The sequence below is a fragment of the Desmodus rotundus genome, chromosome 11 (genome assembly GCF_022682495.2).
Source record: "Desmodus rotundus isolate HL8 chromosome 11, HLdesRot8A.1, whole genome shotgun sequence".
NCBI classification, from domain to species: Eukaryota; Metazoa; Chordata; class Mammalia; order Chiroptera; family Phyllostomidae; genus Desmodus; species Desmodus rotundus.
The window spans coordinates 79102209-79118174 of record NC_071397.1 but is presented as its reverse complement, the minus strand read 5'-3'; the positions used below and the strand labels follow the sequence as shown (position 1 = coordinate 79118174).

At 41.5% G+C, this 15966-nt stretch overlaps 1 protein-coding gene across 3 annotated transcripts; it reads left to right on the top strand.

Annotated features, from left to right (window-relative positions):
• Positions 1-312: 312 nt before the first annotated feature.
• LOC112297369 (trace amine-associated receptor 5) lies at positions 313-3220 on the top strand. Of its 3 annotated transcripts, none has more exons than XM_045188780.2 (3): positions 313-376; positions 888-991; positions 1148-3220. In XM_045188780.2, the coding sequence occupies exon 3, from the start codon at positions 1204-1206 to the stop codon at positions 2215-2217; it is 1014 nt and encodes a 337-aa protein (XP_045044715.2). In that variant the 5' UTR covers positions 313-376; positions 888-991; positions 1148-1203; the 3' UTR covers positions 2218-3220. The 3 variants fall into 3 exon arrangements, with proteins under 3 accessions (XP_045044715.2, XP_071075706.1, XP_024407944.2); XM_024552176.3 differs by having other exon boundaries at positions 328-446; XM_071219605.1 differs by having other exon boundaries at positions 888-3220.
• The last annotated feature ends 12746 nt before the right edge of the window (positions 3221-15966 follow it).

The following is a 15966-nucleotide window of genomic DNA, read 5'->3' as shown; positions in this document are numbered from 1 at the left end:
TCAATTACTCTCAATTATTTTTCTCATTGAGAGAAATGTACACAAATAATCCTAAAGCAAAAGGGATATATGGAACTCACTGAAAAATTAAACAACTTCCCAAGTCCAGTGTGTTTAATTTTCATTTTTAATTAGATGGCAGGATACATGATGATGCTGCATGAAGAAGGAAGCAAACTACTGAGACCTGTGAGTAGTGTCAACTAAGTCCCTTGGTACCTTTTAGTGATTATTTGCATAACATACCACATGGAGAAGTGGTTTCTATTTAGAGTATAAAATCTGTCATCTTTGCCGATGAAAGAGGATTCTGCAAAGCCAGGTCTACCTGCAACAAAAAGGACTTATTCCCATAAGTGATTTGATTCCTGCCTATGTGAGTAGCCTGGAAACTCTAAATGCAGTTTATGAGATCTTGCTTCAAATTTTTACAGACTAGTGTTAAGGTAGATGAAATACTTTTTCCTATCCGCTATTTCTCCTAAGATGTATCAGTACTGTATGTTAACTTTAGAAATTGTGAAGGATGCCAGACTGAAACAAGGCAATTTCCCTCTTTCAATTAGTTGTATGCTGAATTTTTTTTTCCCTTGGGAAGAGTTGAAATGTAATTAAAGAGCTTAATCTGGTGATGTTTTGTCAACTTATTTAATTCTTAAAGAGAGGACCCAGAAGTTTCTCGTTAGCTAAGTCATGATTTGTTAACAAGAATGAATTCTTCACTCGGCTCAGGCTCATAACATTAAATATCATTTTACTTTTAACAACAGGTAGCTTATCAAAATGGGAAGAGAAACCCTTACAATAATCATATAATACCTACTGTGAAACAGCTGTTTTATCTTTGAGAGAACATTTAGCTTACATCTGTCTTCTCTTTTCTTAAGAGTAACATCTTCATTAGTTTCAAAAGTTCCAGTCAGACAAGCCAGGACTAGCAGAAACGACTCTCATGGGACCTTGGATCCTGTGCTGCTTTTGATTTTTCAGGGTGGGTTTGATTCAGTATTCAGGGAAATTGCACTAAGTTCCAAATTGCTCTTTACTTCCTCTCTAGATCTTCTTTTCCAATCGTTTGGCAGATGAAGATTTATTTATTTATATATTTGTTTATTTATTTATTTATTTCCTTATTTTGGTGGGACAGGTGGCCTGATCTTAGAGACAGGGAGAGAGAGAGAGAAGGAAGAGTAGGAACCATAAATGAGTGCTGTCCTCAACCCAGGTGCTGAAGACCACCCACTGGCATTCTGCTTCCAGGTGAATGGGTCTTGCCCCAGGACTGTCCATGCTCTGGGCCTCCAGTTGACCATCTACCTGGCCTGTGCAGCAGGCATAACTGTTACAGTCCTAGGAAATTTGTTTGTGGTGTTCACTGTGTCCTACTTCAAAGCACTTCACACTCCCACCAACCTCTTGCTGCTTTCCCTGGCCCTGGCTGACATGCTGCTGGGTCTGCTGGTTCTGCCACTGAGCACCGTGCGCTCAGTGGAGAGCTGCTGGTTCTTTGGAGACTCCCTCTGCCGGCTGCACACCTACTTGGACACCCTGTTCTGCCTCATCTCCATCTTTCACCTCTGTTTCATTTCCATTGACCGCCACTGTGCCATCTGTGAGCCTCTGCTCTATCCCTCCAAGTTCACAGTGAGGGTGGCTCTCAGGTACATCGTGGCAGGGTGGGGGATGCCAGCAGCTTACACAGCCTTCTTTGTCTACTCAGATGTGGTCGAGAGAGGGCTCGGCCAGTGGCTGGAAGACATGCCTTGTGTGGGCAGTTGCCAGCTGCTGTTTAATAAGTTCTGGGGCTGGGTAAACTTCCCTGTGTTTTTTCTCCCCTGCCTCATCATGATCAGCTTGTATGTAAAGATCTTCCTGGTTGCTGCCAGGCAGGCCCAGCAGATCAGCACCTTCAACAAAAGCCAGGGTGGTGCTGCCAAGCGTGAAAGAAAAGCTGCCAAGACCCTGGGCATCGCTGTGGGCATATACCTCTTGTGCTGGCTTCCCTTCACCATCGACACACTGGTGGACAGCCTCCTCAACTTCATCACACCACCGCTGGTCTTTGACATCTTAATCTGGCTGGCTTACTTCAACTCGGCCTGCAACCCTATCATCTATGTCTTTTCCTACCAGTGGTTCAGGAAGGCTCTGAAACTCATTTTGAGTCCGGAGATCTTCTCACCTCGGACACACACTATTGATTTGTACCAAGAATGACTGCAAGTGGCTTCAGGAGAACAGGAGGGCTTTGAGGGAAGGCCAAGTGGTGCTGTGGCAGTGGGTGGTGTGGTGGCGTGAGTTCATGGGCATGCTTCCAGGCAGCCTGGTTTAAGCAGAGGAGAAAAATCAACTCTATGCAAGTGTTTGGGTCTTCATTCATTGCTCCCTTGAGAGAACTAAGTTACAAAAGTGGAGGAGGAGGAGCACAGATCAGGATATCTGTGTTTTCGTCCTGGTTTTACCAGGTGGCAGGGCCCTGTGGGACTACTTCAGCAGTCTTTGACTTCCTCCCCCATCACCGAGAGTCCTCCTTTTAAAAATGAGGGGTTGGTGGTATGTGTTTTCTAAGGCGTCCTTAAGCTCAAATAGCATGTAATCTAACTCTGAGAAGCACTGTTTGAATCCTCATTTCACCTTACTTTTCATAATTGTAGTCATGGGTTGGAAACATTTTTCACAATGTTCCCTTGAAGATCCCTGTCTCCTTGGAACCCAATTACAATGTATGCCAGCTTTGTCTACTTCAATGATCACAAGTTAATGAATTAGTATTTGTAACTTGTTATATTTTTGAAGGAGTATTTTCTTCCTTTGCTCTTATAATAGAAACTTGAAAACATGTTGAATATTTTCCACATGAAACTAATAAAAGTAGAAGTGATAATGAACTGCATCTCACCATTTTACTTTTCCTCCTATTTTTAAAATCACACAGGTTAGAACAACTATCTTTTAGCTTTATGAGAGCACAAGATTTCCTTTGAAAAACCAGTGCCTATTCCACATGCTTGCACAGAATTGACCCAAATGTGTTTCAGGAACTACTATTAGTAACTATTGCTGACATATTTTATGCCCCTCTTTTTCCGCAAACTTTTTCCCAGGTCTCTAGTCATTCTATTTCCACTTACCTTTTCTTTCAGTGAATACTTGTTTGGAAAACTTTGGTAAATTAATTTGTGGAGTTTGGCGTACACATGTGTGCATATAGACATGCAGTTAGAGATAAATATGCAGACATGGATGTAGCAATCTCAATAAATAAATAATGAAGGAAAGTCATATGTTGAAGTTTGTGTGAAATGGATTTATGCCATCTATTTGTTTTTATTTGCTAAAAAGATAACTTATCCTGACACAGTTCTTATTCGTAATTAAAAAAAATATGTTGTAAAATATTTTAACGTATTTCTAATGCTTAATTTTCTTTGGAAGTAATTATTCTTCCTTTTCCATTTAGCTCATAATCATTAAGAGATAATTAAATTGCAAACGAATTACAAATAAAAATTTTGACACTTTAAGGAACTAGGAACACTTTGTCTTAGGTATAGCAATAAATATAATTTGTAAAGTATAAGTCAGTCATTTCTTTAAAAACTCATTTCCCTCTTATTGCCCTGGAAATAAATTAACATCCATGTCCAGCCCACTGGGCAGGCACCATCCTGAAAGCAAGAACACTCAGCTACTTCTCAGGGTGGAATTTGCATATTAGTCACCTTCAGAGAAGCAGAAAATGATTCCCCTTCCCTCTCACCTTATTGTTTTCTGTTAGATGGAGAAGGCTGCGTTAACCAGGAGAGGTTCCATGATAGAGAGAAGGAAAAGATGGAAAGGGAAGAAACCAGCATTTACTGCAAACCTAAGCATCTCACTTACTGCAAACCTAAGCATCTCACTTACTGCCCACAAACTCTGAGATGCAGATATTATCAACCTTATGTGGCAGACGAGGCACACAGAGGTTCGGTGATTTCCTCTCTTTTACTTGAATGCCCTGACTTATCTACTATGGCTCTGAGATATTAGAGAAAACTGGACAGCTAATAAACCTGTGGGTAGGATTAAAATTTAAATGTAGCAAGCAGACTTCAGCTTGCAGTGAATCATAAAAACACTAGAACTTGAGTGTCATGGCCAATGTTCGTATCAGTGATGAACGAGGGTGGAGGGAGAGCAAGATCACACCACAGTGGACGCCATGAAGAGGTGCAGGAGCTGGTGGTTAACATGTCAGGCTCCTGACCCAAGGACTTGATGCCCAGCTCCTTCCTCATCTTTGATACCACAATAGGATGCAAGAAGCAAAATTGTTGCAAACAAAACATCTGCTTAGCCCTATGCTCAGTGATGTAGCCCTGAGATGTGAGTAGAATGTCCATGGTGATACTTTTCCATTATGGCATAACCTTTCCTCATCCTATCTTTCTGAGTGAGATTTAACAACATTTAAGGCAAGGGTTTTAATTTTTTATGCCATGAACTTCTTTGGCACTTTGGTAATGACCATGGATCTGTTAGAGAATAAGACTTTTAAGTTGATTGGAAAGTTTAAAAAACACATAGGATTATACAGGAATACACTTATATTGAAACACAATGATCAATTTACCTTTTAAATTGCCAAGTGTGTAATATAATCATATATGTGCTTCTTTACGAAAGCATTAAATCACCAGGTTCAATAACTGTTGTAATTACATGATACTGATGAGCATAAGTGATATCTCATGATATCTGCAAGAACTATACTGTGATTCCCAAAACTGATTTCAACTGCTGACAAAAATCAGAGATAGTGCCAATACTATTGTGGGGTTTTTGCCTACATTCAAATCAGAAGGAAATGCGAAATTTCAAGTATAGATTAGTGAATATAATGACATAATTTTTTTCATATAAGTTTGTGGACTCCCTGATTAAAGAATCTCTTTAAATGTGAAATCCGGGTCCCTCCTGTGAGTGTGATGAGTTTGTGACCAAATATGAGGAGGAGGCAGTGGCAGTCAGACCGTACCATTATCTGATAGCCTGCAGCCTGAGAAATGCTCCCTTATCGAGAACTTTCCACCGGAAAGGAGCTCAACAAGCAGAATCATTTCTTGGTGTTTTTGTACTTGTTTGGATTTGTTTTTTGAATTCCCTGTTTCTCAAAACAACATGATTTTAAGTTCCAAGATGGATCGTTCCTCTTTTGTGTGAACCTGACCATTATTTTTTCTGTAAACATCTCCCAATCCTTGTAATCCAACAAGGTTATGTGATCTATGTGTCCAAGGGTTTTGAGCAGGGGACTTTCCATAGCAATAGCCCTTTCGCATTGCTTCTGAACAGCTATGTTCCATACAGTGAGCTGTGCAGGTGCATCAAGAATCAAGCAATCGAACTAACAGTTACCCACAAAGTGTGTGAGAGAATCAGGCCCCCTCTTCTACACAGTTGTACAGCTTGCTTCTTTTCCTGGAACTGTAATAGCTGCAAAGTTGGAATTGCACAGAAAGACTTTGATAATCAAAGAGAAAGGATTCACCCTTCTTGGTCCTGACCATAGGCCCCTTACACTGCATGCCGCTGAGATTTTATCTTCTGCACTGCTCACCTTGATTTTATGCTCCTTTCCCATCGCAGTCTTCACTGCTCCCAAATCCCTTGGAGGGAACACATGTCCCAGATCCACCGCTGCTGTGGTTGGCCCTGCGATGTGCTTTGGTGAACGTGTGTTCAAGCTGGAGCCTTAAGTGTAATTGTATGGTTGAGCCCAGCTCTTAAATTTCCAGGCTCTGCCCTGAGAACAGATTGTCTCGGTGGCAGCTGCTCCTCCAGCTGGGCGGCAGAATGAGAAGATGCAGAGCGGACCTGTGGCTCACCTACAGTGGGGGCAGAGCAGCTGCCATGGCAGCGCTCAGGTAACACGAGCAAACGGTCAATGTTTGTTGTAAACCATGGAAAGTTTGTTTGCTGTGCAGGAAACTGAGGAATATACACAAATTCCAGTGACTGCAGCAGGGTGCCCACATTTTGTCCCACTCTTAACTTAGCATGGAAGTAACTGCCAGTCTTGAAAGTGGTCTTTCTGTATTTCCACTTTTTGACCACCCCAAGTGGTCATTATGAAATACAACACCAGCCACCCTGGAACAGTTTGAAACCACAGAGCAGGTTTTCTTAAAAACAAATATTTTGTATATGCCTTTAAGCCTTCCGACACGGAGACAAGTTAGGGCTTTCATTCCACTGTGGGTGTGAGTCCTGAACAGCACGCCCAGGACTGTTCTGAGGGCCTTGCCTACGTTATCAAAAGTCCAGAGTGTGTAGTGCTGACTGACCTTTCTTAGGGCCGAGGCTCAGACAGTGTAGTGTTACCAGTCAGCCTCTCAACTAACAGTTATTGGGAACCTACTATGTCCTGAGTGTGATGCTAAACTCTGTTGGAACCAAAATTCCTGAAATGGCATCACTGCACTTAAAAAGCTTTGACTCCAAAGGCATGGAAACAACTAAAAACCTGAACACACAATGCAGAATAAAAAATCAGTTCCCAATACAGTTAGAGCAACGAGCTACAGTCCTCAAAGAGGGAGCAGTCACTCATGTCTGCAAACTCAGCTTTAACCCCTCCTTCTCCTGGAATCTTGGGCAAGTTCTTTACCTCCCACAAGCCTCAGTTTTCTCACCTGACACCATAATACCTGTCGGGCAGTGTTGGGAAGGTGAGGTGAGATAAGCCTGTCAATGCATTGTCATGGCTGCTGGCTCAGGCCATGCTCCAGACCTTGTTGCAATGGCAAAGACTTAGAAGAGGAAGCAGCATTGGAACGAGGCTTTAAAGATGGGTAGTTTATGAAGGGTTAAAAAGGTAGGGACGTGCATTTTAAACAGAAGAGTCAGAATAAAATTAGTATGTACTCCTTTAAAAAAAATCCATCCTTACTGAACTTGAACACTTACTCAAAAAGTGTCTATGAAGGGCCAGGCTTCAGGTAGGTTGAGAAGATGGTTCTAGGTCACACAGTAGGCACAGAACAGAACTGAGATTTGAACCCCCTCTGCCCAGCCCAGCTCGGAGGAGCTTCCTGGGAAACCAGCCTGCCTCTGTCCCGGGAGCACAGGGTGAAGGGCTGGTCTAGGCCTGGTCATGTGGTCGATGCAAATGCTCACAGAGCTGGGTCGCTTCATGGACTTGGACAACACAGACAAATGTGTCCTTTTACATTTTGTTGCTCTTTTTAACATAGGTTCTTTCAATTATAAAAACAGTATCATCTATTTCAGAAAATCTGAAAAATACCAAAATGCACAAAGGAGGAAAAAGAAACCAATTCCCACTTTCTAGAAAAGACTGCTGTCGACATTCTACATATTTTCCTTAGTCTTTTCAAGCACAGTGTGCGTTGGGATGTATGCTGTTCGTTCTGTGATTGTTTGTGACTGAACTTATTTTGTTCTGAGCTCATGGTGATTTGTAAATGTGAGAGTTGTTGTTTTTCGATGTCCAGGAGATCGTGGCAATGTTACCGAGCAAGAGGGGGGGGTGGTTCACGATAAATTATTACAGAAAGGATTCCGCCTTTCTGTCTCTGGAGGTTCCTTCCCCCCACGCCCACCTGCTAGGTTCGCAATGCCCGCCGCCAGAGGAAAGACGTCTCTCAATGCCAGAGACTGGTGAAAAGGAAAGGAATTGTTTATTCAAAAGTTACACAAACTTAGAATAATGACCTAATGTCTTCAGTAAGATACTAAAGTCCTCTAGAATACCCACAGATGCACAGTCCTTCCCTCTCCCTGTGCCCAGTCCGGGGTACCGTGTCTCAGGAAAAGAAGTAGAAGTCCGTGATTCAGGCTCCCAGCACCATCAGCTGTGTGGCCGCTGCAATCTCCAGTTAATCCAAAGCCATGTGGCACCTTCTCATGGCCCACCAGCAAGAGTCCTTTCTCCCCTTTCTCTATGGCTGCAAAGTCTCTCCTGCTGCCTAAGCCGCGTGGCAAGAAGAAGCACTCCAAAACCTCGTGGTCCTCTTTACTCTCCTTCAGAACCGCGTGGTCCTTTTCCCCACTTCAGAACCACATGGACCTCTATCTATCTACTTGCTTCAGAGCCTCGTGGTTCACTCCTTTTTACTTCAGAGCTGCATGGTCTCTCCTTTCCCCAAAACCTTGTGGTCCTCCCCACTACTTTGAAGCCACGTGGTCTCTCTTTTGCTTCAGAGCCACATGGTCTCTTCTTCCCTTCAGAGCCACATGGTCTCTCTTCTTACCTATGGCTGCCGGGCCTAGGTTTAAATCCCAGTTCCCATCTTCCTTTGCAGCCCATTTCCGACTCCTCCTACAGTCAGCTACACCTGCCAGCATCCCCGTATTCTTCCAGCTTTACTGGGCTGCCATAGTAAGTCTGGGCAGGTGTGGCCCCATGGCTTGGAGCCAATCATCTCCAAGCTCTCACGCAGGCCCTGTAACCAGGGGGAGTTGCTTCCCAGTCCCATCTTGGGTGGAAGCCACTCCCATCTCCCTGGCTCAAAGCAGGGCCACAGCTATTTAACATATCCATGAAACCAGTTAAAGGTTATAGATATGTTAAATGACTGCCAGGGGTTAGCTACAAAGCTCTTGCTACCCAAAACAGCTCTGAATGGCCCTGTTCCATGTGTCCCATCCCCCCTGGCTCAGGCCTGTAGGGGTGAAGACATCCTACATACATTTTTCTAATATTTCCTGGACACCCTGAGTCCTGGACCCCATTACAAATCCCTTCTTGGGGCCCTCCTCTTGGCTGCACCCTGCTTCAGCAACACTCTGATTTCTGCCGCTAGAGTCACATCTCTGCCACTCTGACTCCCTCCCTCCCTCCTCTGTCCCTCACAAAGACGCTTGTGATCACATGGAGCCCATGTGCATAGTCCAGGATAATATCCTGGGCTGGAGAGCCCATCAGCAAAGTCCCCTTTGCTGTGTAAGGGGACATGGCCACAGGTTCTGGGGAGTAGGACCCTGACCTCCTTGAGGTGCCATTGTTCTGACTTCCTCCAGCACCTCTGATCCCCTTCCCTTATATTAAATCTGAGATCTTATAATTTTACTTTCAATACCATTAAAGGCTATACTGCTGAGGCCATCTGTTCTCACATGTTCTTGACTTAATAATGACTCAGTTTCCTTTACTTCCACTGACACGTCTTTAATCTAGTTTGAACCAGTGCGGGCTGAACCTGAAAGCACAGCACACCTAGTAACCAGCACTGAAGAAATGAGAATTTCAAGCAGGGAGTCCTATCCCTGGTTGTGTGTGTGAGTCCAGTTTCCCGGATAACACCAGAGTCAGGAATAATCAGTGCCTGAGAAAACAATCATAAAGGGTTAGACCCCAGATTTGAGTTCTAAGAAGGAAAAATCTTATTGAACACCAGATGTGAAATGGTGTAATGCTGTACTCAACAAATTCTTCAGGCAAGGCCAACTTGCTACTTTTTTTTTTAAATGCATTTGCATGCTCTCTCCCAGTGCTGGCACATGGATTTTAATTTTTTTTAATCTATTCAACTGGCTGAAAGCAAACAACCACAAAGGAACAGAGGAGAAAAAAACAAAACAATAAAAACTGCCTGGTTAACTCAGAGTGCAGCTTAAGGAAGGGTCTGACCTCATGGAGCTTACATGTTCACCAGAGGGACAGACAGACAAAACACAAGTAAATACACAAATAAGATTATAACAAACTCTCATAAATATAATTAAGGCAATGAGCAGATAAGGTAAATGGCCCAGGCTGGTGTAGTTCAGTGGATTGAGTTGGGGCCTGCGAACCAAAGGGTCGCTGGTTTGATTTCCAGTCAGGGCACATGCCTGGGTTTCGGGCCAGGTCCCCAGTAGGGGGTGCATGAGGGGCTACCACACATTGGTGTTTCTCTCCCTCTCTTTCTCCTTCCCTTCCCCTGTCTCTAAAAATAAATAAAATCTTCAAAAACGAAAGAAGGAATGTTAATGAAAGAATGGAAGAGAGATACCAACATTAACCGAGACAGTGATTTTTTCTGAGGAAGTGAAATAAAACCTGAGGCCTGAGGATGGCAAGGAGACTGGTCTCTGAAGATTGAGGAAAGAACAATGCAGGTAGGTGAGCTAGCCTGTGCAAAGGTCCTGAGGCACGTTGTTGGGGAACTGAGAGGATGGGGTGGGGAAACACAGCTGGAGCATATTGAGGCTGGAGAGAAGGTAATAGGATGTGGTTAGAGAGTTTTGCAGGATTAAGATTATTGGAGCCCTGACTGGTGCGGCTCAGTTGGTTGGGCATCATCCTGCAAAGTGAAAGTTCACCGGCTGGATTCCCGAGAGGCAACTGATCAATGTTACTCTCTCACATCATTTCTCTCCCTCTCTTCCTCTCTCTAAAAATAAATAAATAAAATCTTTCAAAAAAGCTATTTGAGACCTCACAGGCCATAGTAAAGAATTAAAATGTGATTCTTTATAAATACAGTAGAAATCAGGCTTTTGGCTTTGAATTATGAGCCTCTCACAGACCCTGGAGATTAGGCTTGATGCTGGAACCAGCCCGGGATCTACAGAAGCAGCATTTTTTCAAATGTGTGTTGCTGGGGCTAAAACTAACTGCAGTATGCCCTGTGCTCCTACACCCTCCTGCATGCTAGCTCTGTGTGGTGAGGCAGCGCCATGGGTGAGCTTCTAATTGTTCTTAAACGGAGGCTAGCTGACTTAAGTGTTTCTGTTGGTTTCTCAGAGACCGTGACGGAATCTGGACCATAGTTGAATTTATGGGTGCATTGTGAGGACTCAAGCCCCCGGAATCTTCTGATCACTGAGGCATCTCTGCGTGGTTGCTCATCCTTAAAAGACTGCTCTCAAACTGCACTGGTAGCTATGTCATGTCTGATAGGCCCTTTCTTTATAGAGCTTTACATTTATAGAAGTCCTCTTGTGTTTTTAGCGGCTCAGACACTTTCTTTTTAGTAATGAATACATTTAGAACATGCAAATGCTTTTATTGCATTTCATCAGAATCGTAAAACTTAATCTGTTAAAATGGTGAATTATATTAATAGGTTCCTTAACATTAAGGCAAACCTCCATTCTTGGCCTAGACTAAAATTATGATATATCACCGATGTTAAAAGTTGACACATAAAGGTCCTTCATGTTCAGAGCAAAACATTGAAAATAACGAAAAAACAAGAAGACTCAATATTGTGGGTTGACATTTTCTAGCACTTTTTATCATTAAATATAAAATTATTTTTAGTGATAGGGTCAGACAAACCCTATTAATAGCCTAAAGCTGGATTTTTTTCTTAAACATTGATTGTTAAAAATTTTCTATTTTAAAAGAGCCAAATACAGAAGTTGGGAGACTTTTTAAATATAAAAGACTAATAGATCATTATTTGATGGGTGAAAATGAAGAATTAATCATTTATTTGCTTAAAAATGTATCTTTATGGACTTAACTAAGTGGAGCCACTGTGCCAGGTATGGAAGCAACAAACGATTATCAGCAAATAAAAAGTACACACCAATCTAGTATTTTTAGTAAAAGTCAAGTTACTCTATGTGTAAATTGTAAGAATATATCTATGCAGAGGCTGAAATTATCTAAAATTGTTGTCCATTTATTATAATAGGCTTAGTTGTAAAATACAGGTTGGGGCAAAAGTAGGTTTACAGTTGTATGTGAAATAGCTTATTCTCATATTATTATTTATTAATTATTGTAACATTTTCCATATGATCAATTGTAAGCCTACTTTTGCCACACCCTATAGAGTAATCAGAATAAAAAAGGACATTTATTTTACTTTTAATGCTCACTTCAAATTAATATGATTTTTAATTTATATCACTAACGTATTTGATTTTTAAAATATAAATGTAATGAAGAATCATTTTCTAAGACTGATATTTAAATATGTTGATCATAGAATTGTATATCTGAAACCTATGTAATTTCACTAATAAATATCACCCAAGTAAATTTAACAAAAATAAAGAGATAGCTTGTCATGTGTCAAAAATGAAGAGCAAAAACATAAGCCAAGGGCACTGCAGGTGAAGAAAAATAAACACAGCAGCTTACAAGGTGGTAAACACGTGAGGCATTCATGGAGCTGGAGGAAGCATCGATCCTAACATCAGTAATGAATTAGTGCTGTTACCACTATGCCCAGTTACACTGGTAGCTCTCTGAGAGGACCTAGGTAGTGACGGTGGTCTCCTCTGTCTTTACAATTAGTTATTGATGGATGACTTCCAGCCCTGTCTCTAATGAACATTGTTGCTCTACTCCCTACAAACACCGAGGCAAACTACAGCAATTGTTTTGTAAGTTTCCACGTCTGAACACTCCATTTCAATACTAGAAAAGATACATACACACAAAGCTCCACAGAGTGTACCAGTTGTACTTTTAGTATCAACTGATTGAGAAAAATGCATGTGAACAAAAGCTATTACGAATTCAGTGATGATTTTAAATAAGCTTGTACTTTATTAATACAAAAATAGACATGTATTCTATTTTTTACTTAATTTTTATTGTTAACAATATTACAGATGCCTCCACTTTTCAGCCCGCTCTTGTTCTGTTTATGTGATTCACACTTGAATTTCTCTATGAGTACTATTAAGAATTGTTTAAAGAGGTCTTATTTTCTCTAGATTACTTGTGATCCTTCTTCAGTCAGTCTCCCTGATTGTTCATCTTGTTCATTTTTTTTCCCTTTTATTAACTTCCTCAGTTGTCTTGGATTACTCAGCTAGGATTTATACTCATCTCTTTTCCATTAACTTATTCTTTCTTAATCTCTATTCATTTATTTTCTTGGTTTTGAGGGAACTTAATTCATAATCTAAAAATAATTTAGTTAACAGTAATATAAATTATGGTGCTTGAAAATAAAATCCCTAAAATAGTAGGTACAAGTAGGAAAAGGATTGGGGCATGTCTTTATTACTGAACTATTTCAAAGATACTGTCTCCTTGTACTTTGCGGTCCTCTTATATTTCTGTACTCTGCTGCCACTTAGTGGTCACTCTGAACAATACTGGGCTGACCAAACAAGGGGATAAAAAAGCTAAATAGCTAAATGCCCAGAAACATCTGTTTAAAAACGACCTCCCCCTCCCCCACTCAAAAAAGAAGAAGGGAAAGGAGAAGAAAAAGAGGAGGAAGAGGGGGAGGGGAAGAGGAGGAAGAGAAAGAATAAGGAGAAGACAAGAGAAAAGGATACAAAAAAAGGAAAGGAAGAGCCTCCCACCAAGTATTTGGAAAACATGCCAGTTAGATGTCTATCTACCCTCTCACTTCCAAGGCACCTCTCCATAAAAACTCAAAAAAGGGTTTTGAACTTTTGCCTTCATTGGAATCACATGAAGAGCTTGTTTAAGATTTTCAGGCTCTACACCCAGAAGTTTCAACTTCTACGGCTTGAAGTGAAATCAGAAGTATGCTTTTTAAATCAAGCACCCCAGCTGATGTGGCATTTCACAGAATACTTTTGGGAAACACTGCTCCAGGGGAAGTAGCACTGTTGTAAAGAAAAGTGTTCTAAACTTGGAGTCAGAATAATCCACTTATTCCATTCACATTTGCTAAGCACCTTCCAACCAGTCATCCACTCTAGGTGCAAAGAACGTGGGTACAAGTCACAGTCCCCAGTCTGAACAATTTCTTAGCCTGCTTTGGGTAAGCCAAGCAAACAATAACAAGGCACTCTGGGATAAGCACTCTGGAAAGAGGGAAGAAGAGCAGTCCCTGGGGGATAAGGAGTGGAGGAGGGCACCAGGTTTGGTGTCCATTGTAGAAAGTTCCCTAGTCAAAAAGACTCTTAAGGGAGTTAGTAAGGACATGTAGGACTCAAGTTTCTAATTCCGTGACCCTGCACACATCTCCAAACTCTCTGAGCTTGCATTTGTCATTCATATGTGTGCAGAGAGATCTGATCAGATCACTGGGGAGGAGTGAGGGAAGGGCCATAGAAGGAGGTAAATGGTAAACAAGGCAATGGTAAACAAGCTAGGCTAAGGAGTGACAGAGGTCCCTAATCTCTGGGGAGAAACCTAAGGGGGAGGTGCAGATGCCAGTCTAGGACGGGACTGGCTGAGAAGTTAGATGCCTCTAGGGCACATGGAATTATGGACTGGAAGATTTAAACAGAAAGAGGGCAGAGACTCACTCTCTTTCTTTTCCTCCAGGATGCCTGGAGGATTGTGCTGCAGCTGCCTGCATTTCCCAAAAGATGGTGTTTTAAATGGGAGAAGGAACTTTAGGCACAGCCTGGGACTAGGCTGGCCTAGCAGAGGGGGAGACAGGGTTATTTTTTTTTTGGGAGTGCTAGAGGAGATGGGCTCTGAGGCCGAAGCCTGCCATTCTTCCAAAATTGTATAGCTTTTGTAATTTATGTTATTCTGGTTTGTAATAAAAACTAACAGGGCAATGCTAGGGGAACTCAAGAGTTAAAGTTTTAGCCTTAGTTAATAGGCTTAAGTGACTAATGCATGTGGAAAACTGTTATCCCCAAACTGTGTGGCTTTTGAATAAAGACTCCTTTTCTTATTCACCAAATGTGTGCCTCCTGAATTTTGCCTAGAGGGTGGGTGTGGGCAGCAGGACCCCACTTGCTGTGTGGTAACAATATAAGGAAAAGAAACATTATAAACATGTGGATTTGTCATTGTTTGTCAGTTTCTGGTGCTTTTCACTTTCACTTGACAGTGTACTTACAGTTTACAGAGGTTACAGTGTTTGTACCAGGTAAAATAACTGACCCTAAGATGTCATTCACTGACTCCAAATAACTCCTACCCAGTGTTTTATGGTCCTGTGGGGAAGGAACAAATATCCTCTGCCCTCGAGGTTCTTTCAGCTGGTCTAATTATCAAATAGTTGTGAGACAGATTAGCAAGAGAAAATAACCAAATTTAATACATATGTATATACGGGAACCCTGCACGCATAAGCTAGTCAGAGACCCACACGAATGAGAGATTCAGAGAGAGAAAGAGGGACTGAGGTGTGCGTGTATGACATTCTGAGCTAGGGATGAAGTGAGGCCCCTTGGGGGCTTTGTTGTAGAATGGTAAGAAATTCCTCAGATGTTTAGTAAATAAAAGTTTGCCCTGCCCTATAGCTAGGTCAAAAAGGTTACCACTGATAATCTCTTATTATGGGCAAAGCCCCTAATTCAGATTCCTTTAGACAGTTAAAGGAAGGGCAGAAGTTTCTCTTGAGCCTGAAGCTAAAATTGTCTTTAACTCAAAACAATCCACATACCACAGAAACACATCTTGGGGTGACTTGTTCTGAGCCCTCGCAGTCCTATTTACAGGGTGGGGCAAAAGTAGGTTTACAGTGGTGAGTACGCAAAAGAGAGTTAATTTTTGTCTTAGTATTTATTAATTATTTCATTATTTTCCATATGAACAACTGTAAACCTACTTTCGTGCCACCCTGTAGATATGTGATGGAAGATGTCTTATGACAAGCAGTTTGCTCTTCTTCCAACTAAAAGAGATGAGATTCTAACCGATCATTGAAAGACATTAATAATTTCAAAGTAATCTACTGAACAGAAATCTAGAATGCATTTTTATTTAGTTTTGTCATTGATCCTAATCTTATTTTTATTTTTTTAATTCTGTTTTCCGTAGTCACTCTACCAATTTACATTTCCATCCACAATGGACCAGGGTCCCCTTTGTCTGCATCCTCACCAACATTTATCGCTTGTCTTTCTGACACTAGCCATTTTAATAGGTGTGAGGAGAAATCTCATAGTGGTTTTGATTGGCCTTTCCTTGATGGTTAGTGATGATGAGCACCATTTCGTGTATCTGTATCAGCATGGCTGCTTAGAAAAAATGTATATTCAGCCTTCTGCCCATTTTTTAATTGTTGTTTTTATATGAGTTGTTTATAGGTTTTGGATTCCAACCTTTTATCATATATATAATTTGCT

Excerpts from the sequence above, each read along its gene's own strand:
- LOC112297369 (XM_045188780.2), top strand. The coding sequence starts at position 1,204 with ATGAGTGCTGTCCTCAACCCAGGTGCTGAAGACCACCCACTGGCATTC.